Source organism: Erinaceus europaeus, chromosome 11, assembly GCF_950295315.1.
Source record: "Erinaceus europaeus chromosome 11, mEriEur2.1, whole genome shotgun sequence".
Lineage (NCBI taxonomy): Eukaryota > Metazoa > Chordata > Mammalia > Eulipotyphla > Erinaceidae > Erinaceus > Erinaceus europaeus.
In genome coordinates this window covers 70,724,955-70,742,627 of record NC_080172.1, presented here as the reverse complement: position 1 = coordinate 70,742,627, position 17,673 = coordinate 70,724,955, and the positions used below count along the sequence as shown (strand labels likewise).

At 44.2% G+C, this 17,673-nt stretch overlaps 1 protein-coding gene, 1 long non-coding RNA gene and 1 pseudogene across 4 annotated transcripts in view; 1 reads left to right on the top strand and 2 right to left on the bottom strand.

Moving 5' to 3' along the window:
* LOC132541412 (uncharacterized) overlaps positions 1-17,626 on the bottom strand; it is a 40,592-nt gene extending 22,966 nt beyond the window's left edge. Inside the window, exons 1-2 of the long non-coding RNA XR_009552605.1 lie at positions 17,091-17,626; positions 13,514-13,583 (exon numbers count right to left, since the gene is read on the bottom strand). This is a non-coding gene — a long non-coding RNA (uncharacterized LOC132541412). The remainder of the gene's footprint in view (positions 1-13,513; positions 13,584-17,090) is intronic.
* Positions 2,014-4,338, top strand: LOC103127797 (RNA-binding protein 8A). 3 transcript variants are annotated; one of them, XM_060202011.1, is made up of 6 exons: positions 2,015-2,169; positions 2,514-2,573; positions 2,704-2,781; positions 3,080-3,216; positions 3,777-3,913; positions 4,005-4,219. In XM_060202011.1, exons 1-6 carry the CDS (start codon positions 2,103-2,105, stop codon positions 4,048-4,050), a joined length of 525 nt encoding a protein of 174 aa, XP_060057994.1. In that variant the 5' UTR covers positions 2,015-2,102; the 3' UTR covers positions 4,051-4,219. The 3 variants fall into 3 exon arrangements, with proteins under 3 accessions (XP_060057996.1, XP_060057994.1, XP_060057995.1); XM_060202012.1 differs by having other exon boundaries at positions 2,016-2,169; positions 2,707-2,781; XM_060202013.1 differs by lacking the exon at positions 3,777-3,913 and having other exon boundaries at positions 2,014-2,169; positions 4,005-4,338.
* On the bottom strand, positions 11,188-11,899 carry LOC132541408 (large ribosomal subunit protein uL6-like; annotated as a pseudogene).
* Positions 17,627-17,673: the final 47 nt, after the last annotated feature.

Sequence of the window (17,673 nt, the reverse complement as noted above, 5' to 3'; positions counted from 1 at the left end):
TCTCTCTGTGTGTCTCTTATGAAATAAGTAAATCTCCTTTTTTAAAAAAAATTATTAATATGTATTCCCTTTTTGTTGCCCTTGTTTTATTGTACTTATTGATGCTGTCATTGTTGGATAGGATAGAGAGAAATGGAGAGAGGAGGGGAAGACAGAAAGGGGGGGAGAAAGACAAGACACCTGCAGACCTGCTTCACCATCTGTGAAGCGACTTTCCTGCAAGTGGGGGTTGTATTATTATGTGAAAAACTGAGAAATGTTATGCATGTACAGGCATTAAATGCCGGTCCTTGCGCTTTGTCGTTGTTGTTAGATAGGACAGAGAGAAATGGAAAGAGAAGGGGAGAGAAAGACACCCGCAGACCTGCTTCACCACCTGTGAAGCAACTCCCCTGCAGGTGGGGAGCCGTGGTATCCTTAACCTATCCTTCACCTGTTTTATATACATATAAAACTGTCAAGTGTTAAAAATCATGACTACAGGGTCTGGGTAATGGCACACCTGGTTGAGTGCACGTGTTATACAGTACAAGGGCCCAGCTTTGAACACTCCCCCCACCTCCAGGAGTGAAGCTTTACAAATGGGGACCCATGCAATACTGGAAGTGTCTGTCTCTCTTCCTCTCAATTTCTGATTATGCCTATCCAATAAATATAATGATAAAAACTTTTAAAAATCATGACTACAGTGGTCTGGGAGGTGGCACAGTAGATAACAACACTGGACTCTCAAACTTGGGGTCCTGAGTTCAATCCCTGGTAGCACATGTACCAGAGTGATGTCTGGTTCTTTCTCTCTCCTCCTGTCTTTCTCATGAATAAAGTCTTTAAAAAAAAAAAAAAGACTACATAAGTACAGAAACATTTGTCTACAAAGGCTCGAGAAAACTAGTCTGTTAGACTACCAACTCGCATGCCTGAGACTTCAGCGGTGCCAGGTTTGAATGCTGGCATCTCTTTAGTACACAGCTGAGAAATATTTTGGTCTCTCTCTCGTAATAATTAAAATCTGTTGTTATTATTAGATAGAACAGAGAAAAATTGAGAGGAGGGGGAGATAGGGAGGGAAAGATAGACACCTGCAAACCTGCTTCGCAGCTGAAAAGTCCTCCCTGCAGGTGGGGAGTGCGGGGCTCTCGGTAATACGTGCACTGAATTGGTTGCGCCACACTCCGGCCCCAGTAAAAAAAAGTTTTAAAGGATAAAAATGACTTTAGGGAGATGGCATGATGCCTTAAACCTGACTTTTATGCCTAGAAGTTTTCAGTGCTGGGCGCCGCTGCGCAGTGTTCTGGTCTATAATAAAGGCACATTAAAATCTTTTCAAATATAATAATGGGAAATACCTCCAAATCCTTAGATGACACATACAGGCCCTGCGTTATAATGCTGATCTACTTGACCCCTCCCCACTGTTTTTTGTTTTGTTTTTTTCCTGGAGTGGGGAAAATAGCCTGCCAACCCGCTCTGCCTCTTCCTGGTTTGAATTTTCAAATACAGAGACACTGGGAGGAGAAAAGACTGAGGACAGCTCTGTCCCTCTTGCCTTGCACGGAGCTCCCAAGTGGCATGTGTATTGGGGGGAACGGGGGGCCCTGGCACGGTGTCAGGCAAAGTGCGCGCTCTACCAGGTGAACTATGTTCCGGGTCCTCTGGCTACTTCAAACAGACAACCGCTTCTGTCAGATCTGGCTGCTCCTCGGGACAAGGTACAGGAAGTTTTGAGAGAAAAAGTTTTTTCATCTTCGAGATCCCAGTGTGTGAAGAGAGGCAGAGACCATGCCTCAAAGAATCAGGCTGCGTTTCACAGGCAGTAGTTCCGGCCGGCTGCCCTGGCTGAGACGAAGTCCTGCAGTCCGACTGTCCCGGTCCGTCCCCGACTGCGCGGAAACGGAGCCCTCCGCTTAAGATGGCTACAAGAGCACTTCCTGTATCCGCCCACGGCGGGCCCACCTTAATTTGCGTATATTTACCTCGCCAAGGGTGGGGCCTAGCGCTAGCTTGTGATTGGTCAACGAGACTGGCGACCTTTGCCCTCAGCGACAGTTTCCGGAGATGCTTACAGCCTGAGCGGCACCGACGAGAACCAGCACAGGGGCGAGATGGCAGACGTACTGGATCTTCATGAGGCTGGGGGCGAGGATTTCGCTATGGATGAAGATGGGGACGGTGAGGACTGTGGAGGCGGCTGCGGGAAGTGGGGAAAGCGCGAAAGGAGGCTGTAGTGTGGAAATGTTCTCTTTCCTCTTAGCCGAGTGGGAGGCGGGAAGTGGGGAAAGCGCGAAAGGAGGCTGTAGTGTGGAAATGTTCTCTTTCCTCTTAGCCGAGTGGGAGGATTAGAGACGAAGAACCGGGTCTGTTGGACCAGCGCCTTCGCCTCCTTTGGGAGGATGGGGTCGGGGCTGAAACTGGTGGTGATTGGGTTTGCTTCCAGATAAAGTATGGGGTGGGGGAAGGCTAGTTGTAAGTAACAGCTTCCTTTGTAATTTATATTTTCGTTTCGGGAACACCAGAAAGCATCCATAAGCTGAAAGAAAAGGCGAAAAAACGGAAGGGTCGCGGCTTTGGTTCTGGTGAGTACGTGGGGCAATTGAACACGGTACCCTAGAATGGCGAGAACTACGTGTTGGAATCCCTATGTCAGCCTTAAGAGGAACAGTGGGAGAGAGGAGTTTCTGGTGATCTCGTGTTTGTCTCTCATAGAAGAAGGGTCCCGAGCGCGGATGCGTGAAGATTATGACAGTGTGGAGCAAGATGGTGATGAGCCAGGACCACAACGCTGTAAGTAAAATGGATTCTGTTATGTGTGTTTGGGAGAGGGGAGGGAGCTCTATGTCTAAGGAACAAGACTAGTAGGAATGGGAGTCATGATTGTTTAGTCAGTCTTTATAATCTGTATTCTACTGTTTTGTTTTGTTTTTTAAACACCAGAGCATTGCTTATAAAAGGCAGGGGTGTAGGAGGGGGTGTTTGAACCTGGGACCTCTCAGAGCCTTGGGCATGAGAGTCTGTTCGCATAACTATGCTTTGTTCCCCCAGCCATATCCTGTACCTCTCATGTACCTCCCTTCCCCAACAGCTGTTGAAGGCTGGATTCTCTTTGTTACTGGAGTCCACGAGGAAGCCACAGAAGAAGACATTCACGACAAATTTGCAGAGTATGGGGAAATAAAAAATATCCATCTCAACTTGGATAGACGGACTGGGTATCTGAAGGTATCTTCAGTAATTCCATTGTCTCCCTTCCCCTGAAATCCTAGACAGCCTTGATAGTTTTGAATATTTACTCCCTTTTGTTGTCCTTATTTTTTTACTGTTGTTAGATAGGACAGAGAAATGGAGAGAGGAGGGGAAGACAGAGAGGGGGAGATAAAGACACCTGCAGACCTGCTTCACCGTTTGTGAAGCAACTCCTCTGCAGGTGGGGATTTGGGGGCTCAAACGTGGATCCTTTGGCGGTTCTGGGTCCTTGCACTTTGCGTCACCTGGCTCAGTCCGCTGCACTACCACCTGACTCCTGCATTCTAGTTTTCTTACATTTACTGTGGCTTTCTACTCTGAGAGCTGAGAAGACACAGGAAACTGACTTTTGTTAGACACAGCAAAGAGACAAACAAACAGACACATTGTTCATACAGTAGGATTATAGAACATAAGTTCATTGTTTAAAGTTTATAGCTTTTTCTAATGGAGTGTGAATTTCAGTTTAAGAAAGATATTCAGTGATATTGGGCAGAACGGAAATTATTTCATCCCTATCTTTTCTTTTGCCCCAGGGATATACTTTAGTTGAATATGAAACATACAAGGAGGCACAGGCTGCTATGGAGGGACTCAATGGCCAAGATTTGATGGGACAGCCAATCAGTGTGGACTGGTGTTTTGTTCGGGGTCCACCCAAGGGCAAGAGAAGGTAAAGTGGAAAGGGCAAATCCTATCTTAGTGTAGGAGGTATGGACATTGCATTATGTCATTCTAATGAACTCTTCCTTCCATTTCCTTAGAGGTGGCCGAAGACGCAGCAGGAGTCCAGATCGGAGGCGTCGCTGAAAGCCCCTTTTGTGCAGGGGTTCGATCCAGAATTTCCATTTGACTGTGCAGTCTTGGAAGAATGGTTTCGGGTGGGGGTGAACCTCAAATGTGTTTATATTCGTCTCTTATATTATTTGCCTAGTGTTTGATTTAGAATAAATACTCCATTTTTGTTTTCTACTTTAAAGTCACCTTGCTGTCATAACATTGCAGCTCTGAAACATTATTTGTAGGAAGGTAGATGGTGTGACTGGGAAGGTTCTTTTGCCTGTGAGAGTTTTGTACATTAAGCATAGTCTCAATTTTTATACTATCAGTGTTGGTCATTTCTCCTTTGGCTAATTCTGCTTCTAAAGACCCCTTCTGTTTCTATCTGTGTTGGTCATCACGTCAGGTTCCCTTGCACTGCTTGATGCTGTGATCTATTTACATAATTACTGTCTTGCCTAAGACTGGCCCTGCCTGCAGGGTATTGGTTTAATCCCCACTGGTTAGATGGAAGTTTCTATGTTCTGTTCCCACTCTTTTTTTTTGCTCCGTCCCCTCTTCTAGTCATTTCCTTTCCCCTTGCCACTTCTGGTGAAGAGATACATAAAAGGCAATGTGTCTGATCAATAAATGAGGGCATATTGCGTTCCAGCTCAGCCACAAGAGTTCCTGGTTCCTCTCCCGCGTCGCTGAGTAGGCAGCAGGCTAGGCTGGCTCCGGCAGAATTCTCTGCAACCCAGAGAGCACGTGCCCGGGAAGAAACACCCTCATGCTAGCCCTGCATATCAGTACTTAAGTGTTTCTTTTCCTTAGAAGCTAAGAGAGAAGGAATAGGAATGAAATACTCTCATGTTTCCTGCATGTTCTGTTGTGAGTGAATGGATGTTAGAAGAATGTCTCTTGTTTGTCCTGCCCATGTTGCCACGTTTGCTTGTAATTCCAGTTGCCTAGGAACTTGAGTCCCCTGTTGAGTCATTTTCCCAGACCCTCCTTCCCTGGAAGAGTCAATACTAAGTTCATGGGGCCTTCTTCGGCAGCCAAGGGTGAAGACCCCATAGAGGAGAGGATCCAGGGGAGCATTGAGAAGGCCAAAGAGAAAAAGGATATGACTGAGACTAGAAGGGACTTCAGCTAGCATGGTGGGAGAGAACCAGTACCATAGCCCTAGCAGGTAATAGGGTGTCCAGCAGAGGACGAAGGTCAGCAAAACAAGCAGGGCCAGTCGAAGGGCCCGCAGGCGAACACGGGGGCGATTGTCTGGTGAGCGTCGGAGGGCAAATTCATCGGCATGGGCTGAGAATTTAGAAAACAGACTTCCATTCAGAACACTCAGCTACCGAACTAAGTTGGCGGGACTGTGCACAAGCACAGAGATGGTGAGATAGAACTCTCTCCCTACAAAGAAGGCTGGAAACATTCACTTTCCCAAACTGAGACTGCATGCATGCACCCCATCCAACCCCCAAGTCCCCAGAGTTAGACAACTTGAGAAAAGATTTTGACTGAGGCATTGTGTCGTGAAGCTACTTACTAAATCTACTTGAAAACCTGGTGTCTAGGAGTAAAGGTGGATGACCTTTCTCCTTAGTTAACTCCAGAGTATGTCTAGAGGCTGCCTAGAATTGGAGGCATTTAATAAAACTGTGTGTAGCATCAAGCACTGGAGATAATGTTAGTGTCTCACTTTTGGTTTCATGGATAATTATCAGGTAAATGAGGCCATGGCAAAAGTTCTAAGCTATATGGATTGGGGATTGGAGTCTCACCATGGTTCCCCTTCCTTGTTCGGGGACTGGACACACTGAGGACAATGCGGCTATAGCAGATGGTCATGGCAGTCAGTGGCAGCAGAAAGAGGCAGCAGAAGGTGAAGAAGTTATAGGTGGTCTCTTGCCATCGAGCCTTGAAGCTGCCTTTGGTGACACACTGAGTGAAGGGGACTGGGCCAGCTCGGCGGACAGTACGAAACAGGAACAGCTGGAGTGGAGTTAAGGACTATTAGAATTGGGTTTCCCCCACACCCACAACCTCCCCATAGTGGCACTGTCTCTTCCCAAATCACTCCCTCCCCTTTATTCTTATTATTACTTTTTTATTTGCAGAGTGATGCTACACTGCATATTGGTTCATTTTTAAAAGGTCCTCTTACCTAGGCTGTGGAGACTTGAATCCTACTTTAAGTGCTATTCTGACATTGCACTTTATAAAGGACTATCTTCTGTCTCACTAACATTGTTAGCTAAAATGATGTTCCTAATGTCTGTTATTCTGTGTAAAAAAAAAAAAATATATATATATATAGTATGGGTGCTGCTAAAATGTCAAGTCATAGCCACTCTGAAATGATCTTTAGTATACAGTAATGTATACAATAAGTACAATGGGGAAAGTGTTTGCCATTTATGATTACATTAATAAAAACTGCTATTTTCAATTTTATTGTCTGCCCTGTCCCCATTTTTGATAAATGCTGGGGACTTTTTTTGTTGTTTCTGTTTGAAACTTTCAGTTGAGAGCTTTAGGGTTACCTCAAGTTAGGTATAAACTGAGTCACTCTTCATTCAGTAGATATCAGATTCCTGGATGCTGGGAAAGTGATTTCTATAGACAGAATGTTATGAACTGGTTGGAGTTGTGATACGGTTACAGTGAGCTAATTGTTTAGTGGTATATTTTAAAATCTTTTTTGTATTTATTAATTTGATAGAGACAGCCAGAAATTGAGAAGGAAGGGGGTGATAGATAGACACCTGCAACACTGCCTCACCATTCACAAAGCTCTCCCCCTGCAGGTGGGGTCTGGTGTCGGGCTGCGCCGTGGAGAAGAGAGAGAGGAGATCTGGAGCGAAGAGAGAACACAAATCTTTATTTGCGCTAGCACCTCAGAGTTGGGTGTGAGAGAAGCAGCTTGGGCCACGTGGAGGGCAGCAACCTTCCCTGTGTCTAACCACCGAAGTGAAGGGCTGGCAAGAGAGAGAGGTGAGAAAGAAGAAGGGCTTTTCTGGGAATAGCTCTCATGGGAAGGGGGAGGAGTAACCATAGCACGCCAGGGTAGGATAATAACTCTCATGATAATGGGAAGGGGGAGTAGCACTTCAATTATGGCGGGGAAATAGACAATGCCCTGAGGGCACAGCATGGCAGAACAGGCGCTCCGAGTTGTCCCATGGGAACTAGCAATAGCCTGAGGGGACAACATGGCATATGTGACTGCATTTGCACAATTTCCCAGCATCTCCCCCTTTCCTTTTATCCTATGGCCACAGTATAGGAAATTTAGAGTGGAGCAGGCTTAAATGTTTTTAAGGAATGCCGCGCTCAGGTGCGAAGATGTAGAACGTTTTTGTGGGGGAGGGAAGACTTACATGGCTGACAACCTTGTGAGATTATGTGTCCCCCCTTTGCTCAACCCCTCTGTAGAGAGCGAGACTTACCTGGAGGGACTCATCTCATAGGTTAAGCTCTACCAGGCTCCACCATCTCCTCACAAATTTTTCTACATCTTTCCCTATCTTTCTATCTAGTCATCGCATTAAGATGGGTCAATGTCTGTAAAACACTCCATCTGTGACCGAGAAATAGTGGTGTAGAGGTGAGCAGAAACCTTTTGGACATTAACCTGAATGATATAACAAAACAGGAAGGGACAAGTAGGGGAGCAGTAAAAGCCAGTGTGATGTCAAGGGAAGGATTGGTGCGCAAAAGAACGTTCCCTGTCTCAGGGAGGGGGCAAGGGTTATGCCGGACAAGCTTCATGGGTGGAGACAGATGACCATGGACTCATGGCTGAGATGTACACAGTATCCCTTTATTCATGCGGAATGCAGCACAATCTAAGCCAAGCTTAGCTAAACTAAACTATTATACTTGCCAAGTAGGGTATAAACAGGATGTGATGTAGAGAGGGTGGAGAGAAGTTTCTGGTGAAAATCAGGGTGTGACAAGGAGAGGGGACAGAGCAGGCAAGAATTCTACCACTGAACCACCAATGCCCTGGAGGGAGGGTGGTGCTTAGTTAACAGTGATTATGTAAATAGAATACAGTGTTAAGCAGGGGGGATTAAACCAAATGAAACAGAAGGGGTTTTTAGAAGCAGAATTAGAAGCATACCAACAGTCTGGGGGCTTGAACCTGGGTCCTTGAGCATTGTAATATGTCTGTTCACCCAGGTGTGTCACCACCTGGTCCCTTGTTAAGTCATCTTTCCTTTTCACCTATCTTTTTTTAAAAAAATATTTATTTATTTTCCCTTTTGTTGCCCTTGTTTTTTATTGTTGTTGGACACGACAGAGAGAAATGGAGAGACGAGGGGAAGACAGAGAGGGAGAAAGAAAGATAGACACCTGCAGACCTGCTTCATGCCCTGTGAAGCATTTCCCTGCAGGTGGGGAGCTGGGGGCTCGAACCAGGACCCTTACGCTGGTCCTTGAGGTTCGTGGCACCTGTGCCTAACCCACTGCGCTACTGCCTGACTCCCCTTTCCCCTATCTTGAGTCCATATATTACCAGGCTTTTGGGTGGGGCACTGTGAGTAGAAGCATTTGAAACATTATGAGGAGGGGCTTAAAAATAGCCAGTCTTAAAAGAAAAATAGCCAATCTTCTGAACCTAAAGAGTTGAGGCCATAGCCATGGTCTACCTCTGTAGAAATCTCCTTTACAACTAATACTGATACTTAGAGAAACTTAAAACCTAAAAAATAATTCAGGAGCAATATACTCCCTCACCACACTAACACCATGTTGCTCATCATTTCTCCTTTGGCTAATTCTGCTTCTGTTTCTATCCATGTTGGTCATCAGGCCAGGTTCCCCTGCATTGCTAAAGCTGTGGTCTATTTACATAATCATTGTTTTGTCTGAGACCCGCCCTGCCTGCATGGCATTGGTTTAATCCCCACTGGTTAGATGCAAGCTTGATACTTCCAAGCTCTTTCCTTTTCCCCACTCCTTATCCTATGTACTTCATTTTTTCCATCTTGCCACTTCTGTTTGGAAGGTATAAAGGCAGACTCTTTTCTGATAAATAAACACAATTGGACTGTGTTCCCGCTCAGTTCCTGGTCAGCTCTCTCCTGCCCGCAAAGCTAGCCCGGCAACACCACAATTAGAATACATTTTTATTTGCACAAGTATTTAAATACAGCATATGGGCAATGCACAACTTATATACCAGAGGGTACTGTTTCTAAACCTAAATGTAACCTTTATGCACATATATCATAATATCCACCGGTTTGTGCTACTGAAGCAAATAGAAACTGCAGTTACTGTCAGGCTATGAGAAAGGGCAAAAAAACGTTCTACATCTTCCCACCTGAGCATCTATTCCATCATCTTCTGGCTCATGGATAGCAAATGATTAGCTAAGTCAAAGAGCTATTTAGTGGTAGAGCCAAAACTGAGAAAAAACAAAGCAAAGTAACTGGCACATAATGCAACAAAAATAGGCTTTTCCCAGTCCACATCTAAAATTTGCTTCATAGAAACAACCCCAATTGTACCTTTTTTTCTTTTTTTCTTACCATAGTACTGGTCAACTCTGGCATGTGAGGACTGAACCTGAGACTGGAGCCTCAAGCATGAGAATCTCTGCAACCCCCTAACTCATACTTTTAAAACACTGAGGCAGAAGGCTGCTTTTTATTATTCATTTATTTATTTTAGAAGGCTGCTTTTTAAAGCTTAAGGTAGCAGTGCTTCTGTTTGCAACATCTTGGAAGCTATATATTTGTTTTGACTATAGTCAAGACTTTTTGATGAAGATATCTCATATTTTAAGAGAAGCCAGAGCACTACTCTTGACTCAGAGCACTACTCTATGTTGAGGGTTAAGCCTGGGGCCTCACACTACTTTACTTGCCTAGTGTGTCACCTCCCTGGCTACTGGTGATTTTATTTCTCACATTTAAAGGTTTAAGGACCAGATCTTAAAGTCTATCCCAATAATGCTATCCCTTTAACACTCCAGGTTGAAATCACAGCCCCTTCCAGACATAATCTTGGTCCTAGTTTCAGATACTGCTCTTTTCTCCCCAGATGGTGATAGTGGTTTTGTTTTTTATGAGGCTGCCTTATTTTAATTATCTTTATTAATTGAATAGGAATTTTTCAATTATCTTTATTAATTGGTTAGAAAGGGAAGGGGGAGGGAGAGAGACAACTGCAGCCCTGCTTCACCACTTGCAAAGTTTTCCCCCTGCAGGTGGGGACCAGGGCCTTACACATTGTAACATGTGCACTCAACCTGCTGAGCCACCACCCAGCCCCATCTTTCACCTATTTCTAGATTCAGTATACTACCTGGTCATGTACTAATTTGTAATTTCATACTAATCTGTTTCCTTATCAGTCTACAGCTCTATCTCCCCTCACCCTCGGCCAGGCAGTGGCACACCTGGTAGTACACACATACCTAAGCTACTGGACTCAAGCACCCCAACATGCAAAGGGAAAGGGGCAAGTTTAATAAGCAATGAATAAATGCTGCAAGTCTTTCTCTTACCTTCTATAAAAACGGGGGGGAAATAGGCTACTGGGAATGGCAAGCCAACCAACCTCTAGTAGCAAAAAAAAAATTCATTTATCTTTTGCAGCATCAGCATTACACAGACATGGTCTCACTACTTACAAGGAGTTTTTTTTTTTTTTCTGCCTCCAGGGTTATTGCTGGGGCTCGGTGCCTGCACTACAAATCCACTGCTCCTGGAGGCCTTTTTTTTTCCCTTTTTGTTGCCCTTGTTTATCTTTGCTGTTATTATTGTTGTTTTTATTGGTGTCGTTGGATAGGACAGAGAGAAATTGAGAGAGGATGGGAAGACAGAGAGGGGCATAGAAAGTTAAGACACCTGCAGACCTGCTTCAGCACCAGTGAAGCAACTCCCTGCAGGTGGGGAGCCAGGGGCTGGAAATGAGATCCTTACACTGGTCCTTGCTCTAAGTGTGCTTAACTCGCTGTGCTACCATACAACTTCCCCAAGCCAGGTTTTCATTCCCAGTACATCCAACTTAAATGAACACTGCCTGTCATGGTCTTCCCATGTGGGGCTGGGGCTTGAACCTGGATCTTTGTATATGTTAAGCATGTACCTTACAAAGTGGAAAAAATACATATACCCAGCTCCCTACAATTTTTTTCTAAATATATATATATATATATATATTTTTTTTTTGAGGAAAAGTTCCAAACCAGTAATGGCTTTTATTGCATCTTTTAAGAGATCACACATCTCCATTATTTTGCTGCTTGTGTGGTTGGACACCATAGAGATTATTCATCAGCCTGCTGAACTGTTCCTTTTTCAGAAACATAGATACCATCCAAAAATTTCCAGATATCTTTGTTTTTAACAGTTGTAGCTTGCTGAATCAATGCAGCTGAATTTGATACAAGTTCGATGTCATTTCCTTCAAGAATTAATTCATCTTTCTGGGCTTGCGATAGTGAGCATGCAACACCTGACCTCATTCGAACCCTGCGTATGTATTTTTCTCCCAAGAAGTTTCTGATTTCAACAAAAGACCCATTCTCCTGAATAACAACGTTGATAGGGAAGTGAGCATACACGGACCTCATTTTGTATCGGAAGCCCAGTGATCATGACCCTTGATCATGTTCTGTACATGGCTGCAGATAGTGCGGACAGTAGCCAGTTCCTTTCTATTTCCCCACCATTTGTCAACTCGGAGCCGCTTCTTTTTCTTTCCGAGGAGACTGAGCTCCACGTTGATGTGGTTGAAGTCCCTCCGCAGGGTGCTTCTGGGGGCCTTCACGATGATCGTGTGGCCCTTCAGAGACATGTCGACATTCTCCGGAATGTCGACGGTCTGGTTGCTGAGAATGGTCTTCATTCTCGCAGTAGATGCGGCAAAGCCTAAATATTTTTTATTTACTTGATTTTATGAGAGGCCAGATGCTCTGGCATACTTAAACCATGCAGGCCTGGCCCTACAAATTTCTTGAAAGCTGGATATTGTTACTTTAGTACTTGAGTTTACGTGGTGTGTGATATGTGCATGTGTGATGCATGTTTATTTTTGTGGAGCCCAACCACTTGGCCCCCTTTTTCATTCAGACAGAGGGAGAGATACAACTGTGCTATAGCATCTCCCACTTGATTCCAGAGCTGCACCCGGACTGCAAACTACCATTCCAGCCTTTTCATGAAGGGCTGGGGAGATAGCATAAAAGACTTTTCATGTCTGACGCTCCCAGACCCCAAATTTAATCCCCAGCACCACCATAAGTCAGAACTGACCAGTATTCTAATCAAAATAGATTTAAAAAAATTTTTTTTTTCATGGATGAAATACCAGTTTTACCCAGAGCCTCTGACTTGACTGTCTTACACACCCACATAACCTGTCTCCTGAATTTCCTCCCTGACCTGACTTATGGTGGTGCTGGGGACAGAAACTGGGAGTTCAACAACTCAGGTGTGAATTTTGCTGCAATACCACTGGTATTATCTCCCTAGCTCTAAAAAGTAATTTAAAAATCATGTATGTGAGATCAAGATAACTACAGCCTCACTTTGGCATATTCAGTAACAGGTCAAATTTAGCAGTCATGCATCAAGTCCTGTGTACTCTCACTGCTCCCAAATTTTTTTGTTTTAGTGAATATTTATACAGTAGAAGTAGGAGGTGGAAACTTCTATCTTATCTTATTTCCTGAAAAGCAGGAAGGGATTTTTGAGATGAACAAGACCAGTCCTTGAGGCCTCGAGTCTTCTGGATCATGATGTAGTTTTCTTTTTTTCTTTTTTATGCAGTGGTTTTCTACTCCTCTCTCTTTTTAAATATTTTATTTATTTCTTAATGAGGAAGGTAGGAGGAGAGAGAAAGAACCAGACATCACTCCGGCACATGTGCAGCTGGGGATCGAATCTGAGTCCTCATGCTTGAGAGTCCAAAGCCTTATCACTGCGCCACCTCCCAGACCACGATTCTACTCCTCTCTTTCTTAATAGATACTCATTATGTTTTAAGATTTAATTTAGGCTGAGGAGATAGCATAAGGGTAATGCAAAAGGTATTTGATGACTGAGACTCTGAAGTCCCAAGTTCAATCTCCACCAACCACCATAAGCCAAAATTGAGCAGTGCTCTGGTTACAAGAGGAAAAAAAAAGAAAGGGAGGGGGAGAGATAGGGAGCATAATGGTTATGTAAAGACTCATACCTGAGAGTCCAGGCAAAGTGTAGCAGTTAAACGCAGGTGGCGCAATGCACAAGGACCGGCATAAAAATCCCGGTTCAAACCCCCGGCTCCCCACGTGCAGGGGAGTTGCTTCATGGGTGGTAAAGCAGGTGTACAGGTGTCTATCTTTCTCCCCCCGCTCTGTCTCTCCCTCCTCTCTCCATTTCTCTCTGCCCTACCCAACAATGAAGACATCAATAAGAACAACAATAATAACTACAACAATAAAACAAGGGAAAAAACAAAGGGAAAATGAATGAATGAACATTAAAAAAAAAAAAAAGGTTCATACGTGAGGGTCCAAAGTCCCAGGTTCAATTCCCTGCACCCTGTACCACTGTAAGCCAGAGCTGATCAGGGCTCTGTTTTAAAAAAAAAAAAAAAATTAGTTGCTGGGCTAGCTTCACAGGCATGAGAGAGACGACCAGGAACTCTTGACTGAGCAGGACCTCAATCCAATGCTGCCTTTATATCTTCTGAAGCAGAAGTGGCAGGTTGGAAAAGGAAGTGGGTAGGATAGGGAGTGTGGAGAAGAAAAGAGCAGAAAGTAGCAAGCTTCCATCTAACCAGTGGGGATTAAACCAATACCCTGCAGGGAGGGTGGGTCTCAGGCAAGACAGTGATTATGTAAATAGATCACAGCATCAAGCAGTGCAAGGGAACCTGGTGTGATGACCAACACGGATAGAAACAGAAGCAGAATTAGTCAAAGGAGAAATGATGACCAACATTTAGTGGCAAGGGTAATGGCTCAACTGGCAGCATACAGAACTTGCATGCTTGAGGCTACTGGTTTGATTCCCAGTGCCATATGAAGCATGGAGTTCTGGTTTCTCTCTGTGTGTCTCTTATGAAATAAGTAAATCTCCTTTTTTAAAAAAAAATTTTAATATGTATTCCCTTTTTTGTTGCCCTTGTTTTATTGTACTTATTGATGCTGTCGCTGTTGGAAAGGATAGAGAGAAATGGAGAGAGGAGGGGAAGACAGAAATGGGGAGAGAAAGACAAGACACCTGCAGACCTGCTTCACCGCCTGTGAAGTGACTTTCCGGCAAGTGGGGAGCCACTTGCAGGAAAGTAGAAAAGTAGGAAAGTACTTTGGCGTATTGTAAAAGACTCTGGGGTGGGTGGGTGGGAGGGGAGAATACAGGTCCATGAAGGATGATAAATGACATAGTGGGGGTTGTATTGTTAAATGGGAAACTGGGGAATCTTATGCATGTACAAACTATTGTATTTACTGTTGAATGTAAAAGATTAATTCCCCAATAAAGAAATAAATTTTAAAAAATTTAAAAAAAGAAAATCTCTTTGCACAACCATTATGCTATCTCTCACCCCTGCAATAAATATGTATTTTAAACATTTATTTTATAGATGGAAGATAGCAAAAAGGTAATGCACCCAATTTGCATGACTGAGGCACTAGAGGCTGCAGGTTCACCCCTGGCACCACCATCACCATAAGCCAGAACTCTTGAGGCCTTGCACATATTAGTTAATGCTCTAAAAGGCTGAGCTATCTCCCCAGCACTGACTCCATTCTTACTCTCTACAGGGATCCCTGAGTTTACAGTAGAAAAACATCAGATTCTTTTTTTAAAAAACATATTTTATTTATTTATGAGAAAGACAGGAGAGAGAAAGAACCAGACATCACTCTGGCACATGTGTGCTGGGGATCACACTCGGGACCTCATGCCTGAGAGTCCCAAGCTTTACCACTGCGCCACCTCCCGGACCACAAGACTTTTCATTTATGATAGTGACATTTCAGTTTAGTGATTGCCCATTTTATTATTTTTTTTTCTTTATTGGGAGATTAATGTTTTACATTTGACAATAAATACAATAGTTTGTACATGCATAACATTTCTTAGTTTTTCACATAATAATACAATCCCCACTAGATCCTCTGTCATCCTATTCCTGGACCTGTACTCCCCCCACCCCACTCACCCCAGAGTCTTTTACTTGGGTTCAAGACAACACCATTTTATTATTTTCCTTGTGATGACCAGGGCTGCACTGCTCTGGGATGACTTTTTCAGAGAGAACCTACAGAATGGAAGCTTCCACAGCACTCCCATGTGGTGGACCGAGGGTTGCCAAGACAGAAGGCATCTTCCCAGATGCGTTATCAATTCCTATCTATAATTTTATGTTTATAAAATCAGTTTATTTAAGGAACAATCCTAGTAATAATATAGGTGGGGGTAGATAGCATAATGGTTATTCAAAGAGACTCATGCCTGAGGCTTCAAAGTTCCAAGTTCAATCTCCCATATGAGCATAAACCAGTGCTGTGGCAATAAATAAATAAATAAATAAATAAATAAATAAATGGTGGTCTGTGTGGTGGCACAGTGGATTAAGCACTGGACTCTTGGGAGTCGGGCTGTAGCGCATCAAGTTAAGCATAGGTGGCACAAAGCGCAGGGACAGGTTAAGGATACCACGGCTCCCCACCTGCAGGGAAGTTGCTTCACAGGTGGTGAAGCAGGTCTGCGGGTGTCTTTCTCTCCCCTTCTCTTTCCATTTCTCTCTGTCCTATCTAACAACAACGACAAAGCGCAAGGACGGGCATAAGGATCCCGGTTCGAGCCCCTGGCTCCCCACCTGCAGGGGAGTCTCTTCACAGGCGGTGAAGCCGGTCTGCAGGTGTTTATCTTTCTCTCCCCCCTGTCTTCCCCTCCTCTCTCCATTTCTCTCTGTCCTATCCAACAACAACAACATGAATAGCAACAATAATAACTACAACAACAAAACAAGGGCAACAAAACAATAAATAAAATAAATATTAAAAAATAACAGTAAAAAAATAGGGGCAACAATAGGGAAAAATAAAAAAATAAAAGCACTGGACTCTCAAGCATGAGGTCCTGAGTTTAATGCCTGGCAGCACATGTACCAGAGTGATGTCTGGTTCTTTCTTTCTCTCCTTCTCCTGTCTTCTTTACGAATAAATAAAATCATGGGGCCAGGTGGTGATGCACTTGGTTAAGTTCACACATTACACAAAACCCAGGTTCAAGCCAGTGGTGTCCACCTGCAGGACAACAGCTTCACCAATGGTGAAGCAGGGCTATAGATGTCTCTGTCTCTCTCCCCCCATTCTTTCAATCTGTCTCTATCAATAATAAATATTAACAATAATATATATATATATATATACATATAAAACTGTCAAGTGTTAAAAATCATGACTACAGTGGTCTGGGAGGTGGCACAGTAGATAACAACACTGGACTCTCAAACTTGGGGTCCTGAGTTCAATCCCTGGTAGCACATGTACCAGAGTGATGTCTGGTTCTTTCTCTCTCCTCCTGTCTTTCTCATGAATAAAGTCTTTAAAAAAAAAAAAAGACTACATAAGTACAGAAACATTTGTCTACAAAGGCTCGAGAAAACTAGTCTGTTAAGACTACCAACTCGCATGCCTGAGACTTCAGCGGTGCCAGGTTTGAATGCTGGCATCTCTTTAGTACACAGCTGAGAAATATTTTGGTCTCTCTCTCGTAATAATTAAAATCTGTTGTTATTATTAGATAGAACAGAGAAAAATTGAGAGGAGGGGGAGATAGGGAGGGAAAGATAGACACCTGCAAACCTGCTTCGCAGCTGAAAAGTCCTCCCTGCAGGTGGGGAGTGCGGGGCTCTCGGTAATACGTGCACTGAATTGGTTGCGCCACACTCCGGCCCCAGTAAAAAAAAGTTTTAAAGGATAAAAATGACTTTAGGGAGATGGCATGATGCCTTAAACCTGACTTTTATGCCTAGAAGTTTTCAGTGCTGGGCGCCGCTGCGCAGTGTTCTGGTCTATAATAAAGGCACATTAAAATCTTTTCAAATATAATAATGGGAAATACCTCCAAATCCTTAGATGACACATACAGGCCCTGCGTTATAATGCTGATCTACTTGACCCCTCCCCACTGTTTTTTGTTTTGTTTTTTTCCTGGAGTGGGGAAAATAGCCTGCCAACCCGCTCTGCCTCTTCCTGGTTTGAATTTTCAAATACAGAGACACTGGGAGGAGAAAAGACTGAGGACAGCTCTGTCCCTCTTGCCTTGCACGGAGCTCCCAAGTGGCATGTGTATTGGGGGGAACGGGGGGCCCTGGCACGGTGTCAGGCAAAGTGCGCGCTCTACCAGGTGAACTATGTTCCGGGTCCTCTGGCTACTTCAAACAGACAACCGCTTCTGTCAGATCTGGCTGCTCCTCGGGACAAGGTACAGGAAGTTTTGAGAGAAAAAGTTTTTTCATCTTCGAGATCCCAGTGTGTGAAGAGAGGCAGAGACCATGCCTCAAAGAATCAGGCTGCGTTTCACAGGCAGTAGTTCCGGCCGGCTGCCCTGGCTGAGACGAAGTCCTGCAGTCCGACTGTCCCGGTCCGTCCCCGACTGCGCGGAAACGGAGCCCTCCGCTTAAGATGGCTACAAGAGCACTTCC

Excerpts from the sequence above, each read along its gene's own strand:
- LOC103127797 (XM_060202011.1), top strand. The coding sequence starts at position 2,103 with ATGGCAGACGTACTGGATCTTCATGAGGCTGGGGGCGAGGATTTCGCT. Across the intron at positions 3,217-3,776 it reads GACGGACTGGGTATCTGAAG|GGATATACTTTAGTTGAATA; the intron begins GTATCTTCAGTA and ends CTTTTGCCCCAG. Across the intron at positions 3,914-4,004 it reads CCACCCAAGGGCAAGAGAAG|AGGTGGCCGAAGACGCAGCA; the intron begins GTAAAGTGGAAA and ends CCATTTCCTTAG.